This window comes from Apiotrichum porosum, assembly GCF_003942205.1.
Source record: "Apiotrichum porosum strain DSM 27194 chromosome Unknown scaffold_7, whole genome shotgun sequence".
In the NCBI taxonomy this organism is placed as follows: Eukaryota; Fungi; Basidiomycota; class Tremellomycetes; order Trichosporonales; family Trichosporonaceae; genus Apiotrichum; species Apiotrichum porosum.
The window spans coordinates 262,841-286,543 of NW_021167114.1; the positions used below are offsets into that span (position 1 = coordinate 262,841).

The 23,703-nt window shown below is 63.0% G+C and overlaps 8 protein-coding genes across 8 annotated transcripts; 5 read left to right on the forward strand and 3 right to left on the reverse strand.

Annotated features, from left to right (window-relative positions):
* Nucleotides 1-266: 266 nt before the first annotated feature.
* Nucleotides 267-1,239, forward strand: EHS24_008399 (uncharacterized protein; the record flags this gene model as incomplete). Its single annotated transcript, XM_028623713.1, has 4 exons — nt 267-637; nt 697-776; nt 822-1,009; nt 1,057-1,239. The coding sequence occupies 4 exons, from the start codon at nt 267-269 to the stop codon at nt 1,237-1,239; spliced, it is 822 nt and encodes a 273-aa protein (XP_028475687.1).
* Nucleotides 1,240-1,577: 338 nt separating this feature from the next.
* Nucleotides 1,578-3,166, forward strand: EHS24_008400 (uncharacterized protein; the record flags this gene model as incomplete). Its single annotated transcript, XM_028623714.1, has 3 exons — nt 1,578-2,638; nt 2,699-2,916; nt 2,973-3,166. 3 exons carry the CDS (start codon nt 1,578-1,580, stop codon nt 3,164-3,166), a joined length of 1,473 nt encoding a protein of 490 aa, XP_028475688.1.
* Nucleotides 3,167-3,384: 218 nt separating this feature from the next.
* EHS24_008401 (uncharacterized protein) lies at nt 3,385-5,292 on the reverse strand (the record flags this gene model as incomplete). Its single annotated transcript, XM_028623715.1, has 5 exons — nt 3,385-3,825; nt 3,874-4,739; nt 4,849-4,912; nt 4,950-4,991; nt 5,044-5,292. 5 exons carry the CDS (start codon nt 5,290-5,292, stop codon nt 3,385-3,387), a joined length of 1,662 nt encoding a protein of 553 aa, XP_028475689.1.
* Nucleotides 5,293-6,220: 928 nt separating this feature from the next.
* RCY1 (F-box protein: endocytic membrane traffic, recycling ReCYcling 1) lies at nt 6,221-9,495 on the forward strand (the record flags this gene model as incomplete). Its single annotated transcript, XM_028623716.1, has 6 exons — nt 6,221-6,533; nt 6,580-7,435; nt 7,492-8,649; nt 8,699-8,966; nt 9,007-9,203; nt 9,258-9,495. The coding sequence occupies 6 exons, from the start codon at nt 6,221-6,223 to the stop codon at nt 9,493-9,495; spliced, it is 3,030 nt and encodes a 1,009-aa protein (XP_028475690.1).
* Nucleotides 9,496-10,301: 806 nt separating this feature from the next.
* Nucleotides 10,302-13,654, forward strand: EHS24_008403 (uncharacterized protein; the record flags this gene model as incomplete). The annotated part of the gene is made up of 7 exons (XM_028623717.1): nt 10,302-10,360; nt 10,419-10,536; nt 10,954-11,736; nt 11,797-12,275; nt 12,322-13,047; nt 13,086-13,155; nt 13,211-13,654. 7 exons carry the CDS (start codon nt 10,302-10,304, stop codon nt 13,652-13,654), a joined length of 2,679 nt encoding a protein of 892 aa, XP_028475691.1.
* Nucleotides 13,655-13,886: 232 nt separating this feature from the next.
* EHS24_008404 (uncharacterized protein) lies at nt 13,887-16,336 on the reverse strand (the record flags this gene model as incomplete). Its single annotated transcript, XM_028623718.1, has 4 exons — nt 13,887-14,414; nt 15,376-15,444; nt 15,497-15,616; nt 15,809-16,336. 4 exons carry the CDS (start codon nt 16,334-16,336, stop codon nt 13,887-13,889), a joined length of 1,245 nt encoding a protein of 414 aa, XP_028475692.1.
* A 1,116-nt stretch (nt 16,337-17,452) lies between these two features.
* Nucleotides 17,453-20,929, forward strand: EHS24_008405 (uncharacterized protein; the record flags this gene model as incomplete). The annotated part of the gene is made up of 6 exons (XM_028623719.1): nt 17,453-17,579; nt 17,647-17,666; nt 17,727-17,803; nt 17,863-18,897; nt 18,950-19,717; nt 19,771-20,929. The coding sequence occupies 6 exons, from the start codon at nt 17,453-17,455 to the stop codon at nt 20,927-20,929; spliced, it is 3,186 nt and encodes a 1,061-aa protein (XP_028475693.1).
* A 211-nt stretch (nt 20,930-21,140) lies between these two features.
* On the reverse strand, nt 21,141-23,480 carry EHS24_008406 (uncharacterized protein; the record flags this gene model as incomplete). Its single annotated transcript, XM_028623720.1, has 5 exons — nt 21,141-22,207; nt 22,250-22,885; nt 22,931-23,077; nt 23,118-23,276; nt 23,336-23,480. 5 exons carry the CDS (start codon nt 23,478-23,480, stop codon nt 21,141-21,143), a joined length of 2,154 nt encoding a protein of 717 aa, XP_028475694.1.
* Nucleotides 23,481-23,703: the final 223 nt, after the last annotated feature.

The window sequence follows — 23,703 nt, forward strand, 5'->3', positions numbered from 1 at the left end:
GCGCACGAGGGTGAACGAGTCGGTATCAGAGGTCTAGGTGTGGTCGCTGACGAGGCGGTGGTGTATGGGAGAGGTCACTGTGCTATACGCTGGCTGGAAAAGAAAGTCGGACATGGACATCGAGCAGCACGAGGAAGACATCGAACGGAACCAAATCTGCCCAGCCAGGCCCAAAAATACTTCCGCTCCTCCATCCCATCCCATATCCCACTCTGGGGCCATCACCTTCAACCCCTCCCACTCATATATACATGACAACAACAGCCATGGTGCTCCCTACCACCATCGCAGAGCCCTCCCCGCTCGACCCATTGCTCCTCCTCCCACTCCCAGAATCCCTCCCTCCCCCACCAGGCGCCGACCTCGATGCCCTCGTCGTCCAACTCCGCAACCACATCGACACCATCGACAGCCCAGCCGATGCCGCTGCTGCTGCTGGCTCGTCGACTTTGCCATTGCCAGTCCTCTCGGCAGGCATGCGCTCAGCAAACCGCAATGCCCAGGTCCTCATGAACGCAGCACGGTCCGGTGCTGCCGAGGCCCGTGGGCGGCTCGACGAGGTCGATGTTGATCTGCGTACCGCCGAGTACGAGCTTGCGCGCGTGCGGGATGAGATGGCGCTGTGCATGGAGTATGAGTGAGTCCGGGAGATATCAATTGACCCACGTCATCTCAAGAGATCTAACCTTGTGACAGGCCGATGTACGAGTCGATGGACATGCCCGAAGAGGACGCCTTCCTGGCCTCTGCGAGCCCCGAGGTGCTCGAAGCGTTGCGTGAGTCCAGCTATCTTGGCTCTGAACATTCAGCTGACTCTTCAGCAACCGACCCCGAATCGCGCAAGTATGCTCTGATCATTGCCCGTCTCGAGGCCGAGCTGGCGGCCATCATGGCTCGCGAAGAGCAACTTGCAACACTCACCGCCGAGCGTGACGGCCTGCTCCGCTCGCAGCGCGAGTTGCGGTCCAACTTTAACGTGGCCGAGGTGTTCCTCACCGACTACTCGAGGGTCAGTTTTGGTTGGCGCCTGTGAGACTAAAGCTGACGATTCCATAGACTACCAACGCCATGGTCACCAAGCTCAAGAACGTTGCCGTCAGCAAGGCTGCCGTGGACAAGGAGAAGGCGGACAAGGCGGACAAGGAGCGTCTCGACAGGCAAAAGGCGGACCGGGTCGACAACCCTGTTGCACCGGGCTCACCTGCCCCTGCTGCTCCTGCCGGAGCGCCGGCGTCGTGAGCGAGTGGATAGACAGACAGAGAAGTGGCGAGCGAGTGAGAAGTTTCGTGTCTAGTGGACGATTCCCAGCATTGTCGATACCCATGCCATATTGTTATCACCCCAGGCTCTCCATGTTGCTTCTCCTCGTCTGAGCACCTGTCTTGCAAGTCGTGTTGCATGGCGTGGGCTGTCCTCGGCTCCTCGAGTCCCGATGCTTTAGTAACGTCACTCATCGTTGCTGACGTAATCTCCCCTTCTGCCTCCACTTTCACAATTCTTGTCAACATTAGCAGTCGCCACTACACACACCTTTGCTTCTTCTCCGTCATCCACCACCTCTCCTCCCAGCTGCAGCAATGTCGCTGCTCAGCCCAGGAAGCGACGTATCGTCCGATGGGGCATCTCGGTACTTGCCCTCCCCCTCGCCTGCCCCCTCGGCCGCAAGCTCCCGCACAGCTCCCTCACCTTCTCCGACCACAGCTCGCCGCCTGGCCAGCTCCAAGCGCCGTGCAGCCGGCTCAAAGGCTGGATCGCGCACACCCTCGGGATCCGTCTCTCCACCTCCACCAACGCGATCGCAGTACCAGTCGTACTCGAAGCTCCTCACATCGCTCGCGGCGCGCGAGGCGACTGAACTCGCCCCGCGTCTGGCCGGCAAGGGCCTATGGGGCGCGCTGAATCCGAACACGGGACCAGCAACAGGACCGACCTGGGCGACGGCCCCCGATACCGCGACTGCGACATCCGTGTTCACTGCAGCGAGCTCATCTCGTGGTGGGTTTGGGCAAGGCGGGAGCGAGGACTCGGACGAGCTCAACAGCGACACGGGCGGTCCTAGCAACGCTGGCACACGAGCCGGCACACAGCCGCAGCTCTCTGCGCCGCCCACGCCGGCCCCAGAGGTCCAGCGTATCCCTCTCGCTCAGCGTACCGTCACCGACACGGACATCGCCACGCGCTGGCCACTACACCCGATTGAGTTGACCAACGGTGACGGCGCATTGGCCGTCGGTGCCCCGCTGCCCAGTGCCGTGTCCGAGACGACTGCGCGAGTGATTCGGCGGCACAGACTCGCGTTGCCCGCGAGCGAGGGGAAGCTTGAACGCCGCCGCTTTCCGCGCCGTACTGAGGCCGGGCGCGAGGCCGACCGGAAGAGGAACCGAGATGCCGATAAACAGGCGAGCGTGGCGCCGTCCACCAAGTCGGAGACGGTGCTGGACGAATACGACGACGTCGATGCCGACTTTGCCATTCCGGCGCATTTGGCACTTGCCGAGCGCGTCGGCACAGCCATCGACCGCACGCTCGCGGGTCTCGCGGCGTTCCGGCCGCCCGGATACGCCTGGCAGCGTGACGAGCTGGACCAGATGAGCTGGACCTCGGTCGTCGCTGCCGCCAGCATGGTCGTGGACCGCGAGTGAGTGCAGCTGTGGGAATATGCCTGCGCCATCACACCATTGAGCTGACGAAATGACAGAGTCGTGGAGCGCATGAATGCCCGCCTCACAGATGTGTTTGCCCTGCAGCTCGGGTCCGAGGGACCAGCAGCACTTGACGCTGCGGCCGACACACTGCGTGCGCGTCTCGACGCGGCCGCCGAAGCGACAGCTGCACCGCGCCTCACCCGTGCCCAACTTGCATCGGAACTGTACACTCTGCCACCATACAAGAACCGCGTACACGAAAACGCCAGAGGTGAGCACTTTGATTGATTGGTTGATCACGATGACATGCTGACTCTTGTTCCCCAGGCCGCAAACAGCGCCTTGCGACAGCAGCCAAGTCCAAGGCCCGCCTCCAAGCCCGTGCCGAGGTGGATAAACTCAAAGACGAGAGACGCCAGGCGCGGCACAAGAAGATGGAGGCCGCGAGGGAGGAGCGTAACCGCAAGACGAGGGAGAAGAGGCGTGAGCTGCGGCGTGCGGTCGAGCGCCAGGACGAGTAGGCAGAGCGCCTGTGTTAGGCGCTGGTTGTATATACATGTCATGCTATGGGATGGGACCTCATATATTATTATACAGAAACGTCAATGGTGCACATGCTACGACGGGCAGTCTTTCGCCCGACGTTGTTCTCGCGACCTCTCCACATGCTCTCTTCCTCTTCCTCACACGGCCGCCACCGACTCGGGACATTGCGCCGTCCCCTATTTTTCTTTCTCGTTCACTGCCCACCCTTCAGACTGTCCACAACCTCCCGCGCCGCCGCGCGGACAGCGAGGCTCTCGAAGCCATTCCACCGGCCGGTCTTGCGATATGCATACAGGCCCGCGACAAAGTCGGCCTCTGCCTCCTCTTGCGCCTTGCCGGCCCGCTCCTCCCTGATGGTCTGGATACGGGTGAGGCGACGGACCTTGGCCGGAGGCGGACCGGGGTTGGCCGTGGGCGAGCGCGAGCCCGGTGCCGAGGTCGAGGCGCCGCGCGAGGTCGTGCCGAGGATGGAGGGCGGCTGGGACTCGTCCTGCGGAGACGCCTTGCGCTTGCCCTTGTCGAGGCGGACGGGGGGACCGAAGACGTCGGCGTCGTCGATGACGATGGGTTGCGGGCCAGCAGGGCCAGCGAGTGGTTGGGGCTCGGAGCCGTTCTTGGGCTGCATCTCGGGTACCTTATGAGGGTCAGACTCGCCCCCGTTGTTCGTGTATACTGTACTCACCACATGGTTCTTGCTCAACTTGTCACCGATATAGTCGAGGACGTGCTGGACGAGCCTGGGCTGCAGACGGTACTGGACGGGCCGCACAGTGAGTGGCGCAGCACCACGCTCAGTGCGCGTTGGGTTGGGCAACTCGTCGTCGAGGCCAGCGTGCTGTCGACGCACCGCCCTCACCTGGACACCACCGAATGCTGGCGGCGGCTGCTGCAGGGCACCAAAGCGACTCGGTGTGGCGGGCGGGGGCATCTGGTTGCGGGACTGGGACTGGGACATGGGCTGGGATCCGAACGGCTGGCTGGGCGTGGGCGTGGACGCGGGCTCGAAGACGCGCTGACGTCGCGCAATCCGCTCAACAGTTGCCACCGGCGACCCGGGCACAAAGCTCATATCCGACATGACGGACGGGGCGCGCGCATGCCTGAACGCTGCCGGGTTCATCATCTGCGAGCCGACGACCGAGACCGACGGCGCATAGATGCTCCGCGCCTCGTCCTCGATGTCGTCGTCCTTCTCCAGCCCGCCGGCACGGGCGACAAAATCGGAGCTGGTCCACATGTTGGGCGGGCCGTGGCCGGCGGCATGGAAGGCTGCGTCTGGATCGCGTTGCGTGAGGATAGGGAACTCGAGGTCAGCGACCGTCGTGCCGTTGATGTTGTTGCCTGAGAACGGCTGGACGGGCAGCGCAATGAGGTTGTAGTTGGGCACCAGCGACGGCAACGGCCGCAGTGGTGGCATCTTCAGTGAGCGTTGCGGCCCGGGCAAATCGCGAAGCTGGTCCAGGCGGTAGGGTGGTGCGGGGTGTCTGCCAGTCTGCTCAGAGTTCCTGTAGTGACCTTCGGGCTTGTTCACTCGCTGACCCGGGCAGTCTAAAAGTAGTGTTAGTGGGCAACGCTGTGTGCATGCTGTTTCGACTTGACTTGCCTTTAAAAGCGCAGACTGAATCTGCGACGTGATCCACATATGCCATGATGCTACCATCCAAGTCGGCCACCCGGAGGTCCGCGTCATCCTTGAGCCCGTACCAGTGTTGTTCGCCGCGCTGTGCTGGTTAGCGGAGCCGCAAGACGCACACCAACCTGGTCAGCTGCACGAGCCTGTGCTGCGTGTCTGTTCAGGTGCTGTATACCGTTAGCTCTCTTGCAGGCTAATAACAAGGTCCAGCTGGCTAACCTTTTCCAGCCCATCAACGCATAACAACACGGCCACGCAGGGGACACCGTCGGTCACAAAGGTGCATGTCAAGGGCTGTGGGCGAACCCTCCCGCGCGCGAGGCGGCGCATGTCAGCGAGTGTGAGCTGTGCATCCTCGACTGTGGGTTGTGACAGGACCGGCTGGGAGGGAGGGACTTGGGAGTTTGGGAGTGGGAAGTCTTCGAGTATTTCAAAGCCAGGGCTCGAGTTGCGCGACGCGGCGTTCATGACGACCGGGGGGTGCTCGACGCGCGCCGCCGTGCCTCGTGCGCTGGCGGCAAAAGTCGGAGGGGCCGAAAGGGACGCGGAGAAGAGGAATTGGGAGCCTGCAGGTTGGCAGTCGAGGTGTAGAGAGACAAGTTGAGAAAATATAAAAACACTCGTCTGGTTCATGTGGACGAGTCGATGGCGAGCACAAGTCTCTGGTTGATGCAAAAATCGCCGCTGAAGTGTCGACAAGACTGTTGGTGTCGAGGCTCTTGAGGGCGAGGAGTCGCTCAATGCTGGAAGAGAGGGCTGGGTGGCAAGTGGTGATGAAGAAATGGGTGGTGTGGAAGGGAGAAATGATGATGAACATGAGCCAGTTGTCCGCGCATGACCGAAGCGGGTGACGACGATAACGGGCGGCGGCGCCTGGGCGTTCAGGAACACACACGGTGGTGATCTGGTACGGCGGAATGCAACCCCCCAGGCCGTACCCAACCGTGATTTTAGTGGGGGACCTGTGCCCTCTTCTGCTTATACGGATGCGCTGCTGGGTTCTGCATTCCATTTATCGATTCCCCCGTATCCAAGTGCCCCTAAAAGCGGTGGATGGACAGCAGCCTCCTAGGCCACCACCAGCAGCCACAAGATGAAGGTCCACCCTCCGACCAACCCAGCAATGACAGTCACCCACGACAAGCTGTTTTGATGTGCCACATTACTCTATCACGCAACGCACACCTCACTGGTCACTGCTGATGCTATACATGCACTCGTGGGGTCTCCTCGTCGAGGGTGCACGCTGAACAGAGGCTCTTATGCGGCATCTATATATGGGGGGCCCGAATAAGTGCCCGAACCGCCATGTCCATCCTCCACCGCGATGGCCCATATGCCGCGTCCTCTCCTCATCATCATCGCCTTTCACCAACAACCCAGCAAACACACCGCCATGGACAAGTGGGCACCCATGGCCCCATCAAAACCCGGTGGGCCATCGGCCCCCGGTGTCTTCTCATCATTCGGCTCAGTCCTCAAGCCCCACAAGGCTGGCCCATCCACCTCGGCAGCAGCACGCGCGCGTGCCGGTCGTGCCGGGCCCCGCGTCGGACGGTGGCCAGAGGACATTGTTGTCCGTATCGTCGGCTTCCTCCCCGTCCACGACGTACCGGCGTTTGCGCGTGCGAACCGCGCTCTGGCACGCATCGCCCGCGACGAAGGTGCTTGGGAGGCCAGGTGTCGTGCACTCGGCATTACAGAAACAGGTGGGCAGTGACGTACCGCTGCAGTGTTCCCTAACACCCTCTACAGACAAGGAAGCACCAGCACCGCCACCACCCACGTCGCAGCCGACAAATAACAACAACAATGCTTCTCCAAGCCATGCTGGCAGTCTTACCCGAAAGCCCAGCGCATCCAACAAGCGGCTGAGCGTTAGCAGCCCACGCATGAACGTTGGCCGCGTCTCCGTCGACGACGACTGGGGAGACTTTGGTGAGGCTGGCAACGGTGACGGTGTCTTTGAAGACGTCGAGTTTGGCGACTTTGCCAAGCCGTCCGTGCCCGCCAAACCTGCCGAGAAGAACCTCATGGACTTTGGAGACATGCCACTTCCGTCACGGCCTGGAGCTGCGGGGCGGACGACGGGCTTCTTCGCCATCGCACCGCCCTCCGCAACGCCAGCCGCGTCCGCGGCGGCAGCATCGCCCCCAGGCGCATGGTACCGGACGTACCAGCGCCGTCACGGCGAGCTGGTCCCTCACTGCGTGCACTTGCGCAACAGCCCCAGTCCCTCGTCGACTCTGTCTCTCCTCTTCCCACCCAACCCCCAGACTGCCCTCCCACCCAGCCTCGACGAGCAAGGAGACCTCCTGCTCGCTCTGATCCGTTTCCTCTCCCCCTTTCTCCAGCCGCTCCACGACTGGGGATTTCTTCGCCAGGCCCTCCTGTCCGCCGCCGACCGCTTTGACTCGACATGTCTCGTCGCGTTCGAGGGCGCCGACTCGCGCAAGGACGAAGCAGGCATGCGCTCGGCTGCCGAGGCGAGCTGGAAGGTGTGGGAGGCCGGAGGCGGCAGGCGAGATGAGTGGGAGTGCGGAAGGGTGTGGGTTGAGAAGCGCGAGGTGTTTTACGAGACGGGCAAGTGGGACGCAACAGAGAACATTATGTGAGTGGAGCTGGCCGACTGCCCCCCAATGATCAGCTAGCTCACAATTATTACAGGAAAGTGCCGGCTCCATCGGGAACGGCTATTGTTCGCGAACTCGACTTTACCCCGATGGACGCGTTCATGGCCCACGTCCTCGAATCGTTCCGCCAGGACGCTACCACTGCGGTGCGCGTCTTCCCTGCTGGTGCTCGCGTCGTCCTCTCATTTGCCGACCATGTCACAATGGACGTCATTGGCGAGTACATCAACACGCTTCTGGGCCAGACCCGCATCATGTCGCCTGAGCTGTCGCTCCGTGCGTCGGCAGCCTCGTTTGTCCAAGCGTGGAAAATGGTCGATGTGGCGATGGAGGTTCTGGGCGAAAAGCAGACCGAGATCCCGCACGCCCGGATCGAGCAGCTCGTCTACACCATGTTCGAGCCCCACATGGACGAGTACCTCGACGACGAGACCGAGTGGGTCAAGGGCGTGCTCGACGGCATCTGCAACGCGTGGGACGCCGAGCTCGGAACCGACACCAAGGGCGCTGGCCGCCACCATGCAGGCCATCACTCGACGGGACCCCAGTTCCTCAGTTCCCAAAACCCCGACCAGGTGAAGCGCAATGTGCTCGCTGGTTTCCGCGACGTTCTTCTCCTGCCCGTCACCATTGTGCCCCGCACAGTCACCTTTGCAGGCAAGGCCATTGTCTCTGGTTCGACACAGGCAGTGGCCGGCCTGTCCATGTTGAACCCCCAGAAATGGGCCATGGGCACGACGACGGATAAGGGTACACCTGGCAAGATGGTCAATGGCGAAGTCGTCTTTGACGTCCCCGTCGCCGAGCCCGAGGATGAAAAGGAGGAACAGAGGGACGAGGTGGACGAGCTCACCGACGCGGTGGACACGCTCCAGGTGCCCGGCGCTGCCAATGGGGGTGGTGCTTCCGGTTCGGTGTCTGGCGCTACCACGCCCGACATTTCCACGGCCGCTGGCTCGGGCGCCGCCACCCCAGCCGCTGGGGCCGACGGCTTTGCCAACCTCCAGCTGCTCGTGTCGCTCGACACGGCGCTCGAGCTCATCCACGGTGACCGCGACGCGCTCAAGCGTGCCGAGACGTTTGCAAAGTATCCCGGCAAGTGTGGCAGCAAGGTTGTCGACTGTATCGAGGAGATTTTCATTCTTGCCCTCAAGGCTATTGGCGACAGGCATATTGCTCCTGGTTTCAAAATGTGCGTCAACTAGCTCGGAATGCCATGATTTCCCAAGCTGACGATCCAGTGCGACTGAGCAAATGCTCACGTACAAGCCTGCGGAGCAAGGCGACGGTACATCTGTTGCCCCGCTCCTCCAGTTCTTTGAGCTTGTCCACGTCGGCGACACGATCCAGAGCATGACACAAGTCTACTTTGACAAGGAGATTGCGCAGTATGTGGACAAGACCGACTTTCTGAACCCCGTCATGCGCGAGAAGAAGCGCTTTGAAGGTGTTCTGGACGACGCCGTCGCCGCCGGCCTCAATGCCGGCATCGAGGTGTTGATGCACCAGGTAAGCTTACTCCGCTCATCCCTTGAAGCTAACACCGCAGGTCGAGCACATTATTGTGGTCAAGACTGGCCCGCGCGAGTACTACCCGGAACCTGGAGCGCCCATGGAGCTGGGCGCGACCGTCGGATGCCAGGAGGCCATCAAATGTCTCGAGATGCACTGCAACCTTCTCAAGGGCAGCACTTCCAAGGAGGTGCTCGAGGTCTTCTACCAGGAGGTCGGCATCCGCTTGCAAGGGTGAGTTGGATCTATTGGTCACAAGCCCCGCCCCCGCCAACTGACAACCTTCAGAATCCTGCAACGCCACTTGAAGCGCCAGATCATCTCGCTCGAGGGTGGTTTCCAGATCATCGCCGACCTGAACACGTACCATGCCTTTGTCCAGTCGCTCAAGCAGCAGCGCATCACGGACGACTTTGCAAACCTCAAGATGCTCGGACACGTGTTTATCGTGTCGGATGCAAAGGACTTGGCGCAGATTGTGCGCGACGTGACACGCTACGGCGGGACGTTTACACCTGAAGAGTGAGTCACTGCGGGGAGAGGAATGAGGACGGACAGTGTTTGGACGTTTGTGTTGTGTCTGTCCGCCGCCGCGGAGCAAGGATTTGGTGTGTGAGCCAACGCCATCGGTGCTGCGGGCTACAATACCACAGGGACGGTCTATGCCAGCCCTCATTTGACCTACCCCGTGCCCGCGCAGTGTGCGTCTTTTTGGGGCCGAGGTATGCGTGCTGCGTGCTGTCGTGTCCATTGCTCGCTCGGCACAGATCGCACAGATGGCGTTTGTACCTCGCACTTGCTGGTTGCGTGCCCTTTTCCTCTCCGTTTCCTCTCTCCTTTTTTTGTCCTGGTAGCCGGGCTAACCGGCGCTCTGCTCAGCATCTACGAATTCATCCAACGGCGCAGCGACTGGAAGAAGATTGAAAAGACGGTCGACAAGGCCATGTATGCGCTCAGTGTGCGCGAGGACTGCACGATTATGTAGAGAGACGGAGAGGACGAGCATTCAATGCATGGGCATGGAGAGAGAAACAACATAGCCGAGCAGGATGTACGGGTCGTGCGTGTCGTCATCACACACCGGGGGGCAGAGTGCGCTTCTGGCTCTGGCGGCGCAAGCCACCTGCTGGCCGTCTGGCCGCACTGGGTGGGGAAGGGGGACCCCGGGAACGACAAGGCCCTTTCACCTGTCGCGCAACATTGACACACGCTCTGTCTCTCTCTTTGTGTCCATTGCCCACAACACACCCATCTTCCTCTCTCATCCATCCATCGCCCCGCCCCGCCGCCGCCGCCATGAACGCGCAACACGCGCATCCACACCATAACAACATGCATCCACAACAACACAGACAGGACACGGCAGGCCTCGCGGGACCATCGGGGTCTGGGTCAGTCTCTGCCTCTGCCGCCGCCGCCGCCGCCGCTGCTGCTGCCGCTGCCGAAAAGGAAAAGCAAGACAAGGCTAAGAGAGGATACCGCGCATGGCAAGTTACCACCGCTGGGAAGAGTCGCTGCTGACCAGCCTAGCTTGCACTGCCGCTCGCGCAAAGCCAAATGTGACCTTGTGAGTGGCCTTTGTCATCTCGGGGGGATAGAACGCGTCTTTGTCGGGGGACTGCGGGGTTGCCGGCGGCTCCAGCACCGATGACTCGGGCGCCGACGCCGACGCCGGGCCAAGCGATGGGGTACCGCTGGCAACCTGGGAGGGCTGGCCTTGACCCATCGTCCTCGGTCGCTACTGTTTGCATGCTGAGGGAGTTGCGTCGCTCGCGTGCAAAGAGGGCGGACGGAGGACTTACGCCCACGACGACCGGTTAGGTCGTCGCCGCGTCGCCGGGGCAAGGTCACCGTTTACCGGGGCGCTTTTGCGTGCTGCTCGCTGGCATCGAGTTTTGCGACGATACTAGCGGGCGTCGAGCATGCCCACCCCCCATCCGCCCCCCCGGGAACTCGTAATGAGCTTTGTTGACAAACCCCACAGGGCGACATTGATGCCCCTTCCAAACCGCCTTGTTCGCGATGCCGCCGCGAGTCACGCGAGTGCGTTTTCGCCCCGAGCCGAAGGGGCGGCAACAACAAGCGCCGGCGCGAGGACGAGGTCGACGGCAGTGCGTTCTCGGGCTCTGGCGGCGGAGGGAGTGTGGGTGGTGGTGCTGGCAGCCTGAGTATGAACAACGGGTACCCTTCTGCGCCGGGCTCGGTGTCTGGACCCTCGGCTCCCCAGTACCCGCCCCACGTCGATGTGCTCAACCCGTCCCCCAAGACCGACTACCTCTTCAACCACCCGAGCAACAGCAGCTCGGGGATGAGCCCCTCCACAGGCCGCAGCGGACCGTCGCCCATCTCCTCCCACGCCCACCTCAACCCGCCACCGCAGCATCATGCCCCAGCCCACGGCGCACCTCCCCCGCCGCCGCCGCTGCACGAGAAGAGGCGGCGCCTGCACCTCAACCCGCTTGACCCGCACGCCAAGGCGGACCCATCATCGCTCGTTGTGGCCGACATGCAGAATGAGAGCGACGCGCTGCACATCCTCGCGCTGGCAAGCGCTGGTGAGGGGTCGCGCGGCGGCCGCAATGGTGGTGGAGACGACGGGTCGCTGCTGGACGCGCAGAACAGACGTCGACCCAGTGTCCTCCCCCCCGTTTCCCGGAGCGAGCCTGCGCGCATCGAGGACTTTGCGCTCATTCGTCTGGGAATTGTGGACGAGGAGCAGGCGACGTCGCTCATCGGAGCATTCTTCAGGTTCCACCACCATCTCTTCGTGAGTAGGAACGGTTCTGTCTACCTTTGCAGAGTATGTGTTATGCTAACAAGGCCGCAGCCCATGGTCCCGGCCGACCGGATCCCACACACGCCAGAGCAGATTGCCGACTTTGCCGATACAGAGCGCTACCTCGTCACTGCCATGATCATCATCGCCTCGCGCCACAACCACGTCCCCGGGATGCGCGACGTGCACGAACGTAGCTGGGGTGTGATGCGCGGCTGGATCGGTGAGATTATGTGTCTCGGTGCACCGCCCACGGTGGATCTCGTCGAGGCGCTGCTCCTCCTCGCCGAGAACCTGCCCCGCGACCCCCCACGCACCAACCCGGACCCCGTACACGCGCAGGGCTTTGGCGAGGAGGTGCACGGCGCCGAGAACCGCCAGGCATGGATGCTCATTGGCATGGCTATTCGCTGTGCCTATGGCCTGGGCATCGACAAGCTTGCGCTCAAGCTCATCCCCGAGGTCGACAGGACGTACGAGGTCGAGCGTGCGAGGCTTGTTTGGACGTACTGCTACTTGTTTGACAGACAGTGGGTCGAGCTATGCTTCGCGTGGATGAATAGCTAACCCTCACAGTGTATCGCTGCGCCTCGGCAAGGCCTTCTGGTCGCGTGGCCCAGCGCTCTGCTTCCAAGGTTTCTCGGCATCGGCACAGACAGGCCCAGCGGCGGCTCCGGGCAACTTCCCATTCCTAACCGAGATGAAGGCGCCCAAGGGGGCGCCGGCCGACTACCCAGAGCAAGAGGACCTCGCCTCGCTCGTCCAGACCTACCTCGAGCTCACACAGCTCATGTCCAACGCCCACGACGTCCTGTACCCGAACGCCGCACGCACGCGGTCGCTCGTCGTCTACGGCGAGTACTTCAAGTACATTGACGAGCTGGCGCGCTCGCTCGACGGCTTCAAGATCCTGTGGCTCGAGAAGAAGTGGAAGCTCTTCCCGCTCACCGATGCCGTGTGGGCCATGTTCTACTACACCCAGCTGTACATTTGCGCCTTTAGCTTCCAGGCCCATGTCGAGCGTTCGGCCATGTCGGCCGAGGACAGGCTGCAGGAGGGTGTTGCGCCCCCCAAGAGCATCTCACTCTTCCCTCGCGGCGCGGCCGCGTCGCCCGATGCGCGATACATCTTCCAGTCTATCGACGCCGCCCGCCAGCTCCTGCACATCTGCGTCGACAGCCTGCACCCGGGCGGCGCGCTGCCGTACCTCCCCAACCGCTTCCTCTTGTGGTTCACGTACGCGGCCATTGTCCTCCTCAAGGCTCTGTACTCTGGCGCCATGCTCCGTGCCGACCATGAAGGGTGAGTTCGACAACGCGAGATCGCTGAACTGACATCAGTGTCCACAAGCTCATTGACCGCCTGTGCGAGTGCTTTGCGGAAGCGTCGCCAGACAGCGACCACCCGGCGGTGCGGTACGGCCTGCAGCTGCAGTCCCTGCGCCAAAAGCTCGCGGGGGATGCAGACGTCGGCCAACTCGCCCACGGGCGGCAACACTGTCCCGCTGCCTGCGCAAAACGACAGCCGCCCGCCAGACGGCACCGACAGCGGCGGAGGCGGCGGCGGGGCGTACCGCGAGCAGCCGTCGTCGTCGCCGGCGCCGCCCAACTGGGTGCCCGGGTCCGAGGCGCCCGACTGGGCCCTCCCGCCCGTGTCCAACCCCACGTCGGGCCTGTCGTTCCCATACGGCACGGGTGTGGCGCCGCCGCACGCGCAGCCCCTCAGCGAAATGGGCAACGTCCACCCGCGCGAGAGCATCAGCGTGACCAACAACCTTGGGTTCGCGACCCTCGACGACTGGTTCACCAACCCGGCCGGCGGGGCCAACCCGTTCGAAGCCCTCGACCTGGCCGATTTCTGGATGAAGGTCGGTCCCGGAGAGGCGCAGGGCGGGTTCCCGTTCCGCTAGACGGCGTGAAGGTTGGTGTGAGCGTGGGCGTGAGCGTGAGCGCTGGTGTGAGCGTGGCGGAGGATACTGCAGTTTGAATTGCCATTGGCAGGCCTTGGTTTCTCACCATGTCCCGGCGCCCTGGCCTGTGGGTTGTATACAGAGTCTGAAGAAGAAGAAAATGTATAATGTATCCATGTGTCTGCGTGTCTGTGTCTGTCTGTGTGTGTCTCCCCGGTCTCTCTATTCTCCCCTACTGCTTCCGGGGCCGCGCGCCAAAGATCCTCGTGCCGACACGCACGCTGCTGCTTCCCTCCTTTACGGCCTCTACGAAGTCCGAGCTCATACCCATACTCAGCTCGAGGCTCGTCTCGGGCACGCCGAGCAGGGCCGCCAGGTGGCCGCGCGTGCCCTTGAGCGCGATAAAGTCCGGGTTCTCACCCTCGGCGTGGCTGGCGTCCCACGACCCAATGGTCATGACGCCCGCAATGGTCAGGTTGGGGCACGCGTCGCGCACATGCGCAGCGAGGAGCGCGAGCGGTGTCGACGCGTCAGCCGCCGTCAGCGGCTCGACGCCCGACTTGGCGTCTTCCCCGGACGTGTTGACCTGCAAGTAGACGCGCAGGGTGCGGCCCGTGGGCGCGAGCTGTTTCTGCAGCAGGTCGGCGAGCTTGGTGGTCGCGAGGGTCTCGAGGACGAACAGGTTCTCGATGCCGGTCGCGAGCTTGGCCTTGTTGGATTGCAGCGAGCCGACAAAGTGCCACTGGATGTCCTTGGGGAGCTGGGGAGGTCAGTCGGGGGTGGTTCCCGGGGTGGGGGGGGGGGGGGGGGGGGGAGGAACATGGTGCAGCGACGTTGTGGCGCCACGAGGCAGGATGACATTGTGCCACCAGCGTTGTGTATGGCAACGCGTCTCGCGTCGCGATCACCGTCTCGTAAGCAGATCTGGAGGGACCAGGACCGCGTCATGAGGGTGGTTTCCGCCAAAGCGGCTCCCATGATCCCATGGCGCGCTCATGCCGGCGGCGAGGTTGTTCCAGCCACAGACTCGTTCAATGGTCCCCCACTACGCGTCTTGCCAGACGCAACCCCGATCCAGCAAGTGCGCACGTCCAAGACCGTGAAATTCGAGGAAATTAACAAACCAGCACAATTGGCCCCCCCCGACGTTCCCGCATGCCACCAACACGACACCCACACCCAGACACGGTCCCTCCTGTATGCCAAGTGCCAAGGGATCGCGCACCAGTGCGAGGCGCCCACTCAAAGGCGATGCCTTGCCGCACACCACACCCTAGCCCGATTTATTGCTGTTGCAGAAGCAAAAACCACAAAGCAGCACTGCAATTGCAATGGCAATTATCCGGCCGGGGCAGCGCGCTCGACACCAAACACCAACACCTCTGTTCCGTGCCTTGCACAGCCCGCGTCCAGCAGAAGCGGGCGGGTCTTGGCGCGTTTGAGGTTTTGGTATATACCCGGCCGCCGCCCCGCCGGATCCTGCTCTGTACCCGCAGAACACGGCCACAGAAGACCGCCATGGCAGGGAGCAAGGGATGAATGAAAGCGGAGGAGGGGAGGGGGAGAGAGAGAGAGGGGTGTCGTCGCGCGTCGCGCGTCGGGCTGGGTGGCGGGCGGCAGAGGAACCCGACAGCCGCGCTGCCCGGTGCTCGCCGAGCGCCGAGCCTCTCGCCGTGTTGCGCAGTGCGCGATGGCAGGAGGCAGAAGACAGACCCGGGTACCCGGGCAGGCCTCTGACACACCCCTCCCACTCTGGCTCGCTCTGGCTCGTCTGGCTCCTCTCGGTGCCACTACAGTGACGTCGTGACGTCTATCGGCTCCTCGTAACGACTCGAAACTCACGATGACGGCCTTGTCGGCCAATTCCTGGATGTAGTTTTCGCCAAAGTGACGGTGGCCGGCGTCGTAGAGCGCCTGGATGTCCGAGGCGGGCTTGATCTTGGAGATGGCGACGAGGCGGGGCTGGGAACGTTAGTGTGTGGGGCAGGGCAGGTGCTGGAGGCAGGAGTGGGAGGGTCCTGGGAGAGGCTGACGAAAGGGCCGAACGGAGCTGCGATTGAACCGTTTCGACACCTCCGTTCTTTGCTCGACATCGCCGCCATCTCACGGATAAGGAGTGGCCACACGGTCCAGAACACACGCCGTCACACTCACGTCAGATCCAGCGGGAGCGGCTGCCTTGAGCTCGGCGAGGACGTCCTGGACGTTTGCGCGGAGCTCGTCGCCGCGCTCGGGCGTGTACTGGAGGTCGGTGTCCATTGCGGGGGGGATACGCTTGCTGGTGGCTGTGGCGGCGTAGGACCGGGCAGTGAGGTGAAGGGAAGGGCGGAGGAGGGGGACTGGTGTGAGCTGGCGGGTGGCACGCACGACGAGCATAGCAGAGTCTAACTCGCAGGCAAAGACGGCGCCGACTTCGCTGGTGGATGTTGGTGGGCGGCCGCCGCCCGTGTGGTGGTGGCCCGAGTCGGATCGCAGTCGAGCAGTCGAGATGAGAACACGTGGTGGGTCACGTGACTGGAAGCCAGTTGACCCCAGGACCCGGCTCTTTTGGGTGCTGCGGATCTCGGCATTTGCCGGAGCGCGTTTCGCTGTTGTTGTTGACGGCGACGAGGGCAGCAAAGTGCACAAGCTCAGCAATTCAGCAACTCTCGGCCGCTCAGCCGCTCGGCAGGGGTCCTGCATGTCCGGAACAGCTGTCCGTGTCTAGCACTGACGGCTGACTGTGGGATGAGCAGGCCGAAAGTACCGGAGACGAAAATACCTGGTTACTTGCAACTTGGTGTTGTTTGGCACCAGCCGCGCCAGCGTCAGGTCCCCCGGTCCCGGCGAGGCAACGAATGCAACGGAATGGGTGAGATACCGCAGTCCGCAGGCGGCAGGACCTGGGGGGTGGGGGGGAAATTCAAATGGCCGTGGGTGAGGAAAAGCACAAAGGGAGACAATGATGGCGCGAGATGGCTGAGTATGGGAACGAGCTGGCCACGAGGCTAGTAAACCATGGCCTCGAGGTGACGGTATGTGGGTGGCAACAGGGCAGGGAAGACACACACGCATAAATGGTACGGAGGGAAGACACAGAGTGCACAGCAGGACTATTTTGGAATGTGTATTGGGTATTGTGTTTGTGGTGTTTGTTGTGACCCCCCCCCCCCCCCCGGGCGTGGTTGCTTATAGCGATTAAGCGTCAGAGAGCAAAGCAACATGCCTGAACCGCGGATGGCCCTCCGCGCTGCGCTGCATGCTGCTGCCTCTCCGCGGGAAAAGAGCATTTCACTGCTGCTGTGCATTTTGCAAAAAAAGGGGAAAAAGAAGGGAGCGGGGAGAGAATCAGAGCGCTCGCCCTCAGAGCTCTCAGGGGGGGGGTTTTGCGCGGAACTGTCGTCCCTCGTCTGGCCCAGAGCCCCCACCCCCGCGTGAGATCTGCAGAGACCGTTCTCCCAGCCAAGCGCGTCCCACAGAGAGGCGATGAAGGAGGGGGGGGGGCGAGACAGTGCACATGCATGTACGTACACGCATGGCAGCAACGGCCAGAGTGGGTGCCAGCACCTTTTTCTTGCTGCGAACAGGGGGACGCTGCTGCACGCTGCACGCTGCACGCTGCACACGCGCGGTATATGCATGGGGCCATGGGCCATGGGCTCAGGGCGGGCGGCGACGGCGGCGCGCGCTCGAGGCCCCAGGCAGCTGTGTGATGAAATATACACTGCTCGTACACAAACACCGCCATCTCTCTCTCTCTCTGTCTCTCTCTCTCTCTTTCTCTCCACCACACACCTCGCGCGCGACCACACAGTGACGATGACAGTCACCGGCGCGACCACAGCGTCGCTCGCAGCGACGGGGGTCTACAAGCCCCCAATGCAGTACACTCAAGCACAAGTCCCAGTCATCGTCACAGTCACTTCAGCGGCAGTCGCAACAGGCAGTGAGTCACACAAACCACCACCACCACCCCCGCGCGTCCTCGAAACACCAGCTGACAACATACCCAGCAGCAGCAACGACCGGAGCCGTGAGCACACACACGCACAACCCATACGCGCCCCAACGAACCCACCACTGACACTTCCAGGTCGACCCATCAGTCGTGGCAACAGGCTCGGGCACGGCAGACTATGCCAGTGCATACCTATCAGCACATATGATGAGGTTTGTGCTCAGGCCTTGTTTCTCCCAAGCGACCACCTCGCGCTGACCCTCTTCCACAGCACACCGTCATACCGCTACGCGGTCATCTTCTGGATGGTGCTTGCCGGCATTGCAGTCACGTACGCCGTCGCCCACCACTTGCGCATCGCAGGCGGTTCCATTGGAGCAGGGTTCAACAAATGGGGCATGCGGCGTGTCACCATCGGTTCGAAAAAGGGCAGCAGGTCCACCGCACTGCCCAGCAACAGCGTCCTCCTTGTGTCTCTCCTCGTTACCGGCTTGGCCATTGCCCTCTGCTTTGTCGGCACCGACTACATTGCCCCCGGTCTCGGTCTGTTCAGCGCCGCAAAGCGCGGCATGGCCACTAACACGGGCCCATCGTACTCGATTGGCAAGTCGATGTGGTCGACCGCCAGCCGCTTCGGTATCATGTCGTTTGCCCTCTTCCCGCTCGTGGTCCTGCTCGCGCTCAAGGCCCCGCCGTTTGCCATCTTCTCCGTCAAGGTGTTTACTCACCTGTACTCGGACAAGCTCATGACCTTCCACCGTGTGACCGGTTGGATCATCTGGGCCATGACAACCGCGCACGTTGCGCTGTGGACGGTCCAGCTCTTCCGCGACCAATACAACGGCAAGGCCGTGTGGTTTACGCTGTTCACCTCGGTTCGCTTCGTCTGCGGCATTGTCGCCTACTTTTTCCTCTGCCTCCTCATGGTCCTCAGTGTCCGTCCCATCCGCCAGAACCGCTACGAGTTCTTCTACTTTTCGCACGTCACCATTGTCCTCATCACCATGGTCGCCTCGGTCCTGCACCACCCGGTGCTTTGGTACTGGATCGCAGCCGCCGCTGCCCTCTGGGGTGCCGACCGCGTCTGGCGTATGCTGCGTTACGCCCGCATCAACTCTGGTGGCAGCCGTACTGCCCGGGGAGGCAAGTCTTACGAAGGCCTTGCGACCGACGACATTGTGCTCGAAGAGTTCAACGACAAGATGCTGGGTATCGATGACAACCGCGGATTCCAACAGCAGCAGCAGCGTAAGGCCTCAAACCCCAACGCTGGTTACGGCGACGCCGAGATTCAACCCGCGGGCACGTTTGACGCAGCCTACGACAACAACGGACGGTGCCTCTTCTGGCTACAACAGCCCGCGTCGGAACGACATGTCCCGTGAATCAATGACTTCCTTTGGCACGACACCTAACGTGCCCCTGATTGCTCCGCCACCTGTCGTCCCCGCCGGCTTTGCCCAGGCGCAGCTGCTGCCTTCCCGCATGGTCCGCCTCACCGTCCGTGTCAAGCGGCCCATTTCGTGGGCTCCGGGTCAGAGTGTCCTCCTCACCCTTCCCGAGCTTTCGCGCTTCCAGTCGCACCCGTTCACGGTCTGCGGCAACGACCCCGAGGAAATGGTTCTCATCATCAAGGCGCGCAAGGGCCTCACTCGCCAACTGTACGACCTCGTCCGCGAGCGCTCCGAGGCGAGCATGCAGGCTGCCACCAAGCAAGGTGGCATGGTCACCAAGGCGGCTCCCGTGTTTGTGCGTGCCAAGATTGACGGCCCCATGGGATCCGCCGGCCGTGTCCGCTGGCGCGACTATTCGTCCATTCTCATCATTTGCGGTGGCACTGGTGTCAGCTTTGGCATTGCCGTTTGCGACTTCCTCACCCAGATGATGGCTCGTGGCGAGTTTAAGAACAAGACCCGTCGTATCCGTTTTGTCTGGGTTGCGCGCGAATATGCCGAGCTGGCATGGTGTGCGTCGGCTCTGTGCCGTGCCAGGAAGCTTGTGGGCAACACGGCTCTCAAGATTGACATTTACGTCTCCAACGTCGCCCCGCCGCCGCAGGAATACAACCAAAACTCGCTGGAACCCCCTCGTCCCGCTACATGGATCGCTCGTCGTCTCGAGACTCGGTGGCTTCGGACATGTCCGGTATCAGTGGTATCAGTGGTATCAGTGGTGTCAGTGAAGACCCTTACCGCGGCTACCACGACGACTTTGACGTCGAGATGGAGTATGCCGGTGCCGGAGCGGCCGACCTCACCAACTTTGCCGACGAGGACAACGTCAAGGACGACGCCGAGGACGAGCTGTCGCGCCACCTGCAGAAGCAGGGTAAGATGCGCCGTGCTCGCAGCCGCAAGGTCGCCAAGCGTGCCGCCATGTCCGACGTAGACTCGGCCACCAGCCCGCCCCCCAGGCCCCAGTCGACGCTTTCGCCCCCGATGCCGTATGCTCCCCTTGCCGGCGCAGACAGCCGTCCTGGTTCACGTCCTATTTCGCGCCCTCCATCGGGCTACTTTAACAAGGACGGCCAGCCTATGCCGGCCTCTGGCGACAGGCTTGCACCCAACGGCCGCGGCCACTCGCGCGTCACCAGCATGGCCGCCAGCAGCATCGCTCCCTCGGTTCGTACCGTTGACACGAACCCGTTCTCGGTCTACGACGAAGAGCACCAGGCAATGCTCGGCCCCGATGCCAACGCCGACTACCGTAGCTCGCACCTGCTCGCTCCTGACGCCGACTACCGTGACAGGCGCGCAAGCCACCGCTCAGTCGCCTCGAGCGTGTACGACCGTTACGACCCTTACAACGGCGGTGACGGCCTGGGTCTTGGCCGCCCTGTCAGCTTTGCGCCCAGCTACATGAACGGCGCGTCTCCCACCGGCAGCGCAGGGCCCTCGCGCTCGCCATCCATGGTCTTTGGCGACGACGCCGAGAGCATGCGCAACGCCATGTCGGTCCGGTCGCGCACCCAGTCCATGATCCTCCTCGAGGACACGGGCAGCAGGGCCGAGGCCGGCAAGAGCATGTACGATGCCGGGCCCGGTGCCGGCACCGCCAACGGCGGCTTGCAGGCCGGCAGCCTGTGGATCGACGAGGCCGACTATGCGGCCACGTCGGTGCTGTCCGAGATGGCGCGCGGCGGGCGGCCCAAGCTCGGCGCCATCTTTGAAGAGGAGCTGCGCGCCGCAGAGGGATCCATGATGGTGGCCGTGTGCGGCCCCACAAAGCTCAACACGGTCGTGCGCAACCTCGTCTCGCGCCACATCCACCCGGGCACCATCCTGCGTGGCGACTCGCGCGGCCACGTCGCCATCTACACCGAAGACTACGAGTCGTAGTGTGACGGCGAGGTGTGTTGACGGGGGAGGGGACAAACGAAGGAAGGAAGGAAGCAAGTAAGGAAGGAAGTGTGTTGTCAACCAATCTGTAGCGCGTTCGGTATTTCCACTGCCGAGATCTAGAAATCTGTACATCGTCGTGGTGACTATAAAAACTGGAATATCCAATATGCTTTGCTCTTGCGTCTTGCGTCTTTCTCTTGCTCGCTCTTCACTGTTGCGCCTCTGTGGTCTTGTCCTTGGCCGTGGCGAGCACGGCCAGCTCGGCAGCGCCGGCAGCCACGGACCGGCCCTCGTCGCCAGCCAGCGCAATCTCGCGCGCACACACGCCCCGCACGGCGCCGCCATTGAGGAGACGCACGAGCGTGACCGCGCCAGCCTGCACCTCGGCCGCCACCGGCCGGTCGGCGCGCGGGGCGAGCACGCGCGCGAGCACGTCGGCGCCCCGCCGCGTGCTGCCCGTCTCGACCTCGGCGTCCTCGACGCGCGCCTTGGTCGTGACCGCCTGCGGCTGCATGAGCGCTGCGTCAATTGCCGCAGCACTGGAGCTATCACCGTCGCCGTCGCCGTCGCTGCCGCTGCCGCTGCCAAACGCCGCCAGCAGCGACAGCGCAACCACGCCTTCGTTGACGAGCACAATGTGCTGCTCGCCCGCGACGAGCATGCGCGCCAGGTCGGCGAGCACGCGCGCGCTGCTGACGCGGGACCAGGCTGTCCGCTGCGCCGCCGTGGCCGTCGCGAGCGGCACGCTGGCGAGCGCACGGATGGCGGCGGCCCACACGCGCGTGCCCTCCATCGCGAGCGCCGGGTCGTTTGTGCGTGCGATCATGGCGTGCAGTGCCTCGGGGCCCGGGGCGGGCGTCGCCACGGACGCGGACGCGGAAGCGGAGAGAATGCCGTCGTCGTTGTCGTTGATCTCCGTGATCGACGCTGCGGCGGCGACAGCGTCGACGACTGGCGCCAAGAAGCGCACGCTGTTGGCGGCCTTGTCCGCGTCGTTGGCTGCGACCGGTTCCCGGACGAGGTTCTTGATCACGCCAATCGCGCCGCCCTGCACGCTCCCGACGGGGTCGCGCGCGCTGCACCACGGGTCCAGGGCGACGACGCCCTCGACGACTCCCGCGGCGCCGAGGATACGCTTATTGTCGGCTGGGATGGAGAGGTTGCGCAGCAGACCCAGGAGGGCGTGCTGCACGATCACCGGGGTGCCGGGGACGAGGAGCTTGACGAGGCGGGCGACGAGGCCCGGTTCAGAGACGAGGGTCTTGGCGGCGGCGTCTGGCGGGGGTCAGCTTTTGCCATCCTGGTACGTTAGCTCACCGCTTCTTGCGCGGTTGCCGTAGCTCAGCAGCGCGCACGCCACGAGGTCTGCACGGTCATTCATGTCCAGCCAGGCCTGGACGCGCTCCCACACCCATGTGGGCGCCACGTCGCCGGCCTCGGCGAGCAGCGAGACGACCGTACGCGCGATACTGGCCTTGGCCACGCCGAGCGTCTTCTCGCTGTCTCCGGGCTCGTCGTCGTCCACCTCAACCCAGGACGGGATCAGTGCCAGTTCCACAAAATCGAGCATCTGCTCCATGGCAGCCGTGTCGCCCATGATCTCCTTGTGGTCGAGCTTGTCCGCCGCGTTGAACCGCTCCAGCACGCGCGTGGCGTGCGTCAGGAGCGTCAGGTCCGTCGAGAAGCAGTCGCCATCGTCGTCCACGGGCGCCTCGCGCGGCGCCGCACACTGCAGAGGAGGAAGGAAGAGGCGCACGTCCGCCGCCGAAAGGGAATACTCTGGTGCTGAGCTTTCGTCGATGAGGTTGTCGGCAATGGTCCACAGCCACGCCGCCACGCCCGAACGCGCGTCGGCGTCGTCCTCTGCCCACGCGCCAGGAGTGTGCACCGCTCCAGCGAGGGTCATCACGGCGACGAGGTTGTCGTGCGAGGAGAGAGCAGCGACAGAGGGGCCTTGCCAAGTTAGTACCGTGCCATGGCGTGCGCGCAAGAACTCACCGTGGCGCTCGACCGTGAGGTTAAGCAGGCTTGCCACGAGCGGCCGCAGGGCCTGGAGGGGGAGCAGGGGACGCTTGGTGATGAGCTGCAATGTCGGGAGTGGGTAGCCGCCTTCGCCCGCCGTGGCCAGACGGTCACGGTTCACATCTGTGGGTCAGGTATACTGAATCGTTCAGCGCCTACCTACCACAGTCAGCCACGAGGTTGGCAGCCACGCGCCCGACCTGCTCGAGGACTTGGAGATGCGGGCCATAGTTTGCGGCATCCACAGCAGGCAGTGGGGTATTGACAATCTTGACGAGGACACTGGGCAGGTCGGTCCCGCCAAACGTCTCGCGGGTGCTAGCTGTGGGAGGTGTCAGTCAATGCAACTCCGTCTCCATTGTGCTCCGGGAATGGACGCACGGTCTCGGAGCACCGCGGCAATGTCGTCGAGCTGGACGGCAGCGGCACGCGCGTTCTCGGGGTACGTGGCGGCGCCAATGTCCGAGCTGTACACCAGACGGTCGAGGTTCTGCACCTTGCGTTCGTTCGCCTGGTCGTCGTACATGGTGGGGTTTGGGTTGGGAGGAACGAGGTGTGATGAACAATGAGCGAACCATCTGGAACTGGACACCATTGTCAAGAGAGGGCCACCTCCACCTCCCACATCTCCCACGGGTGCTCTCACGTCAAACGCCTTACTAATTGCTCCCGCGTCGCCACCGTCATCTCGCTCACGTGTCGCAGATTTCCCACGGATGTGTCCCCCACTGACGGCAGAGCTCTCTCTC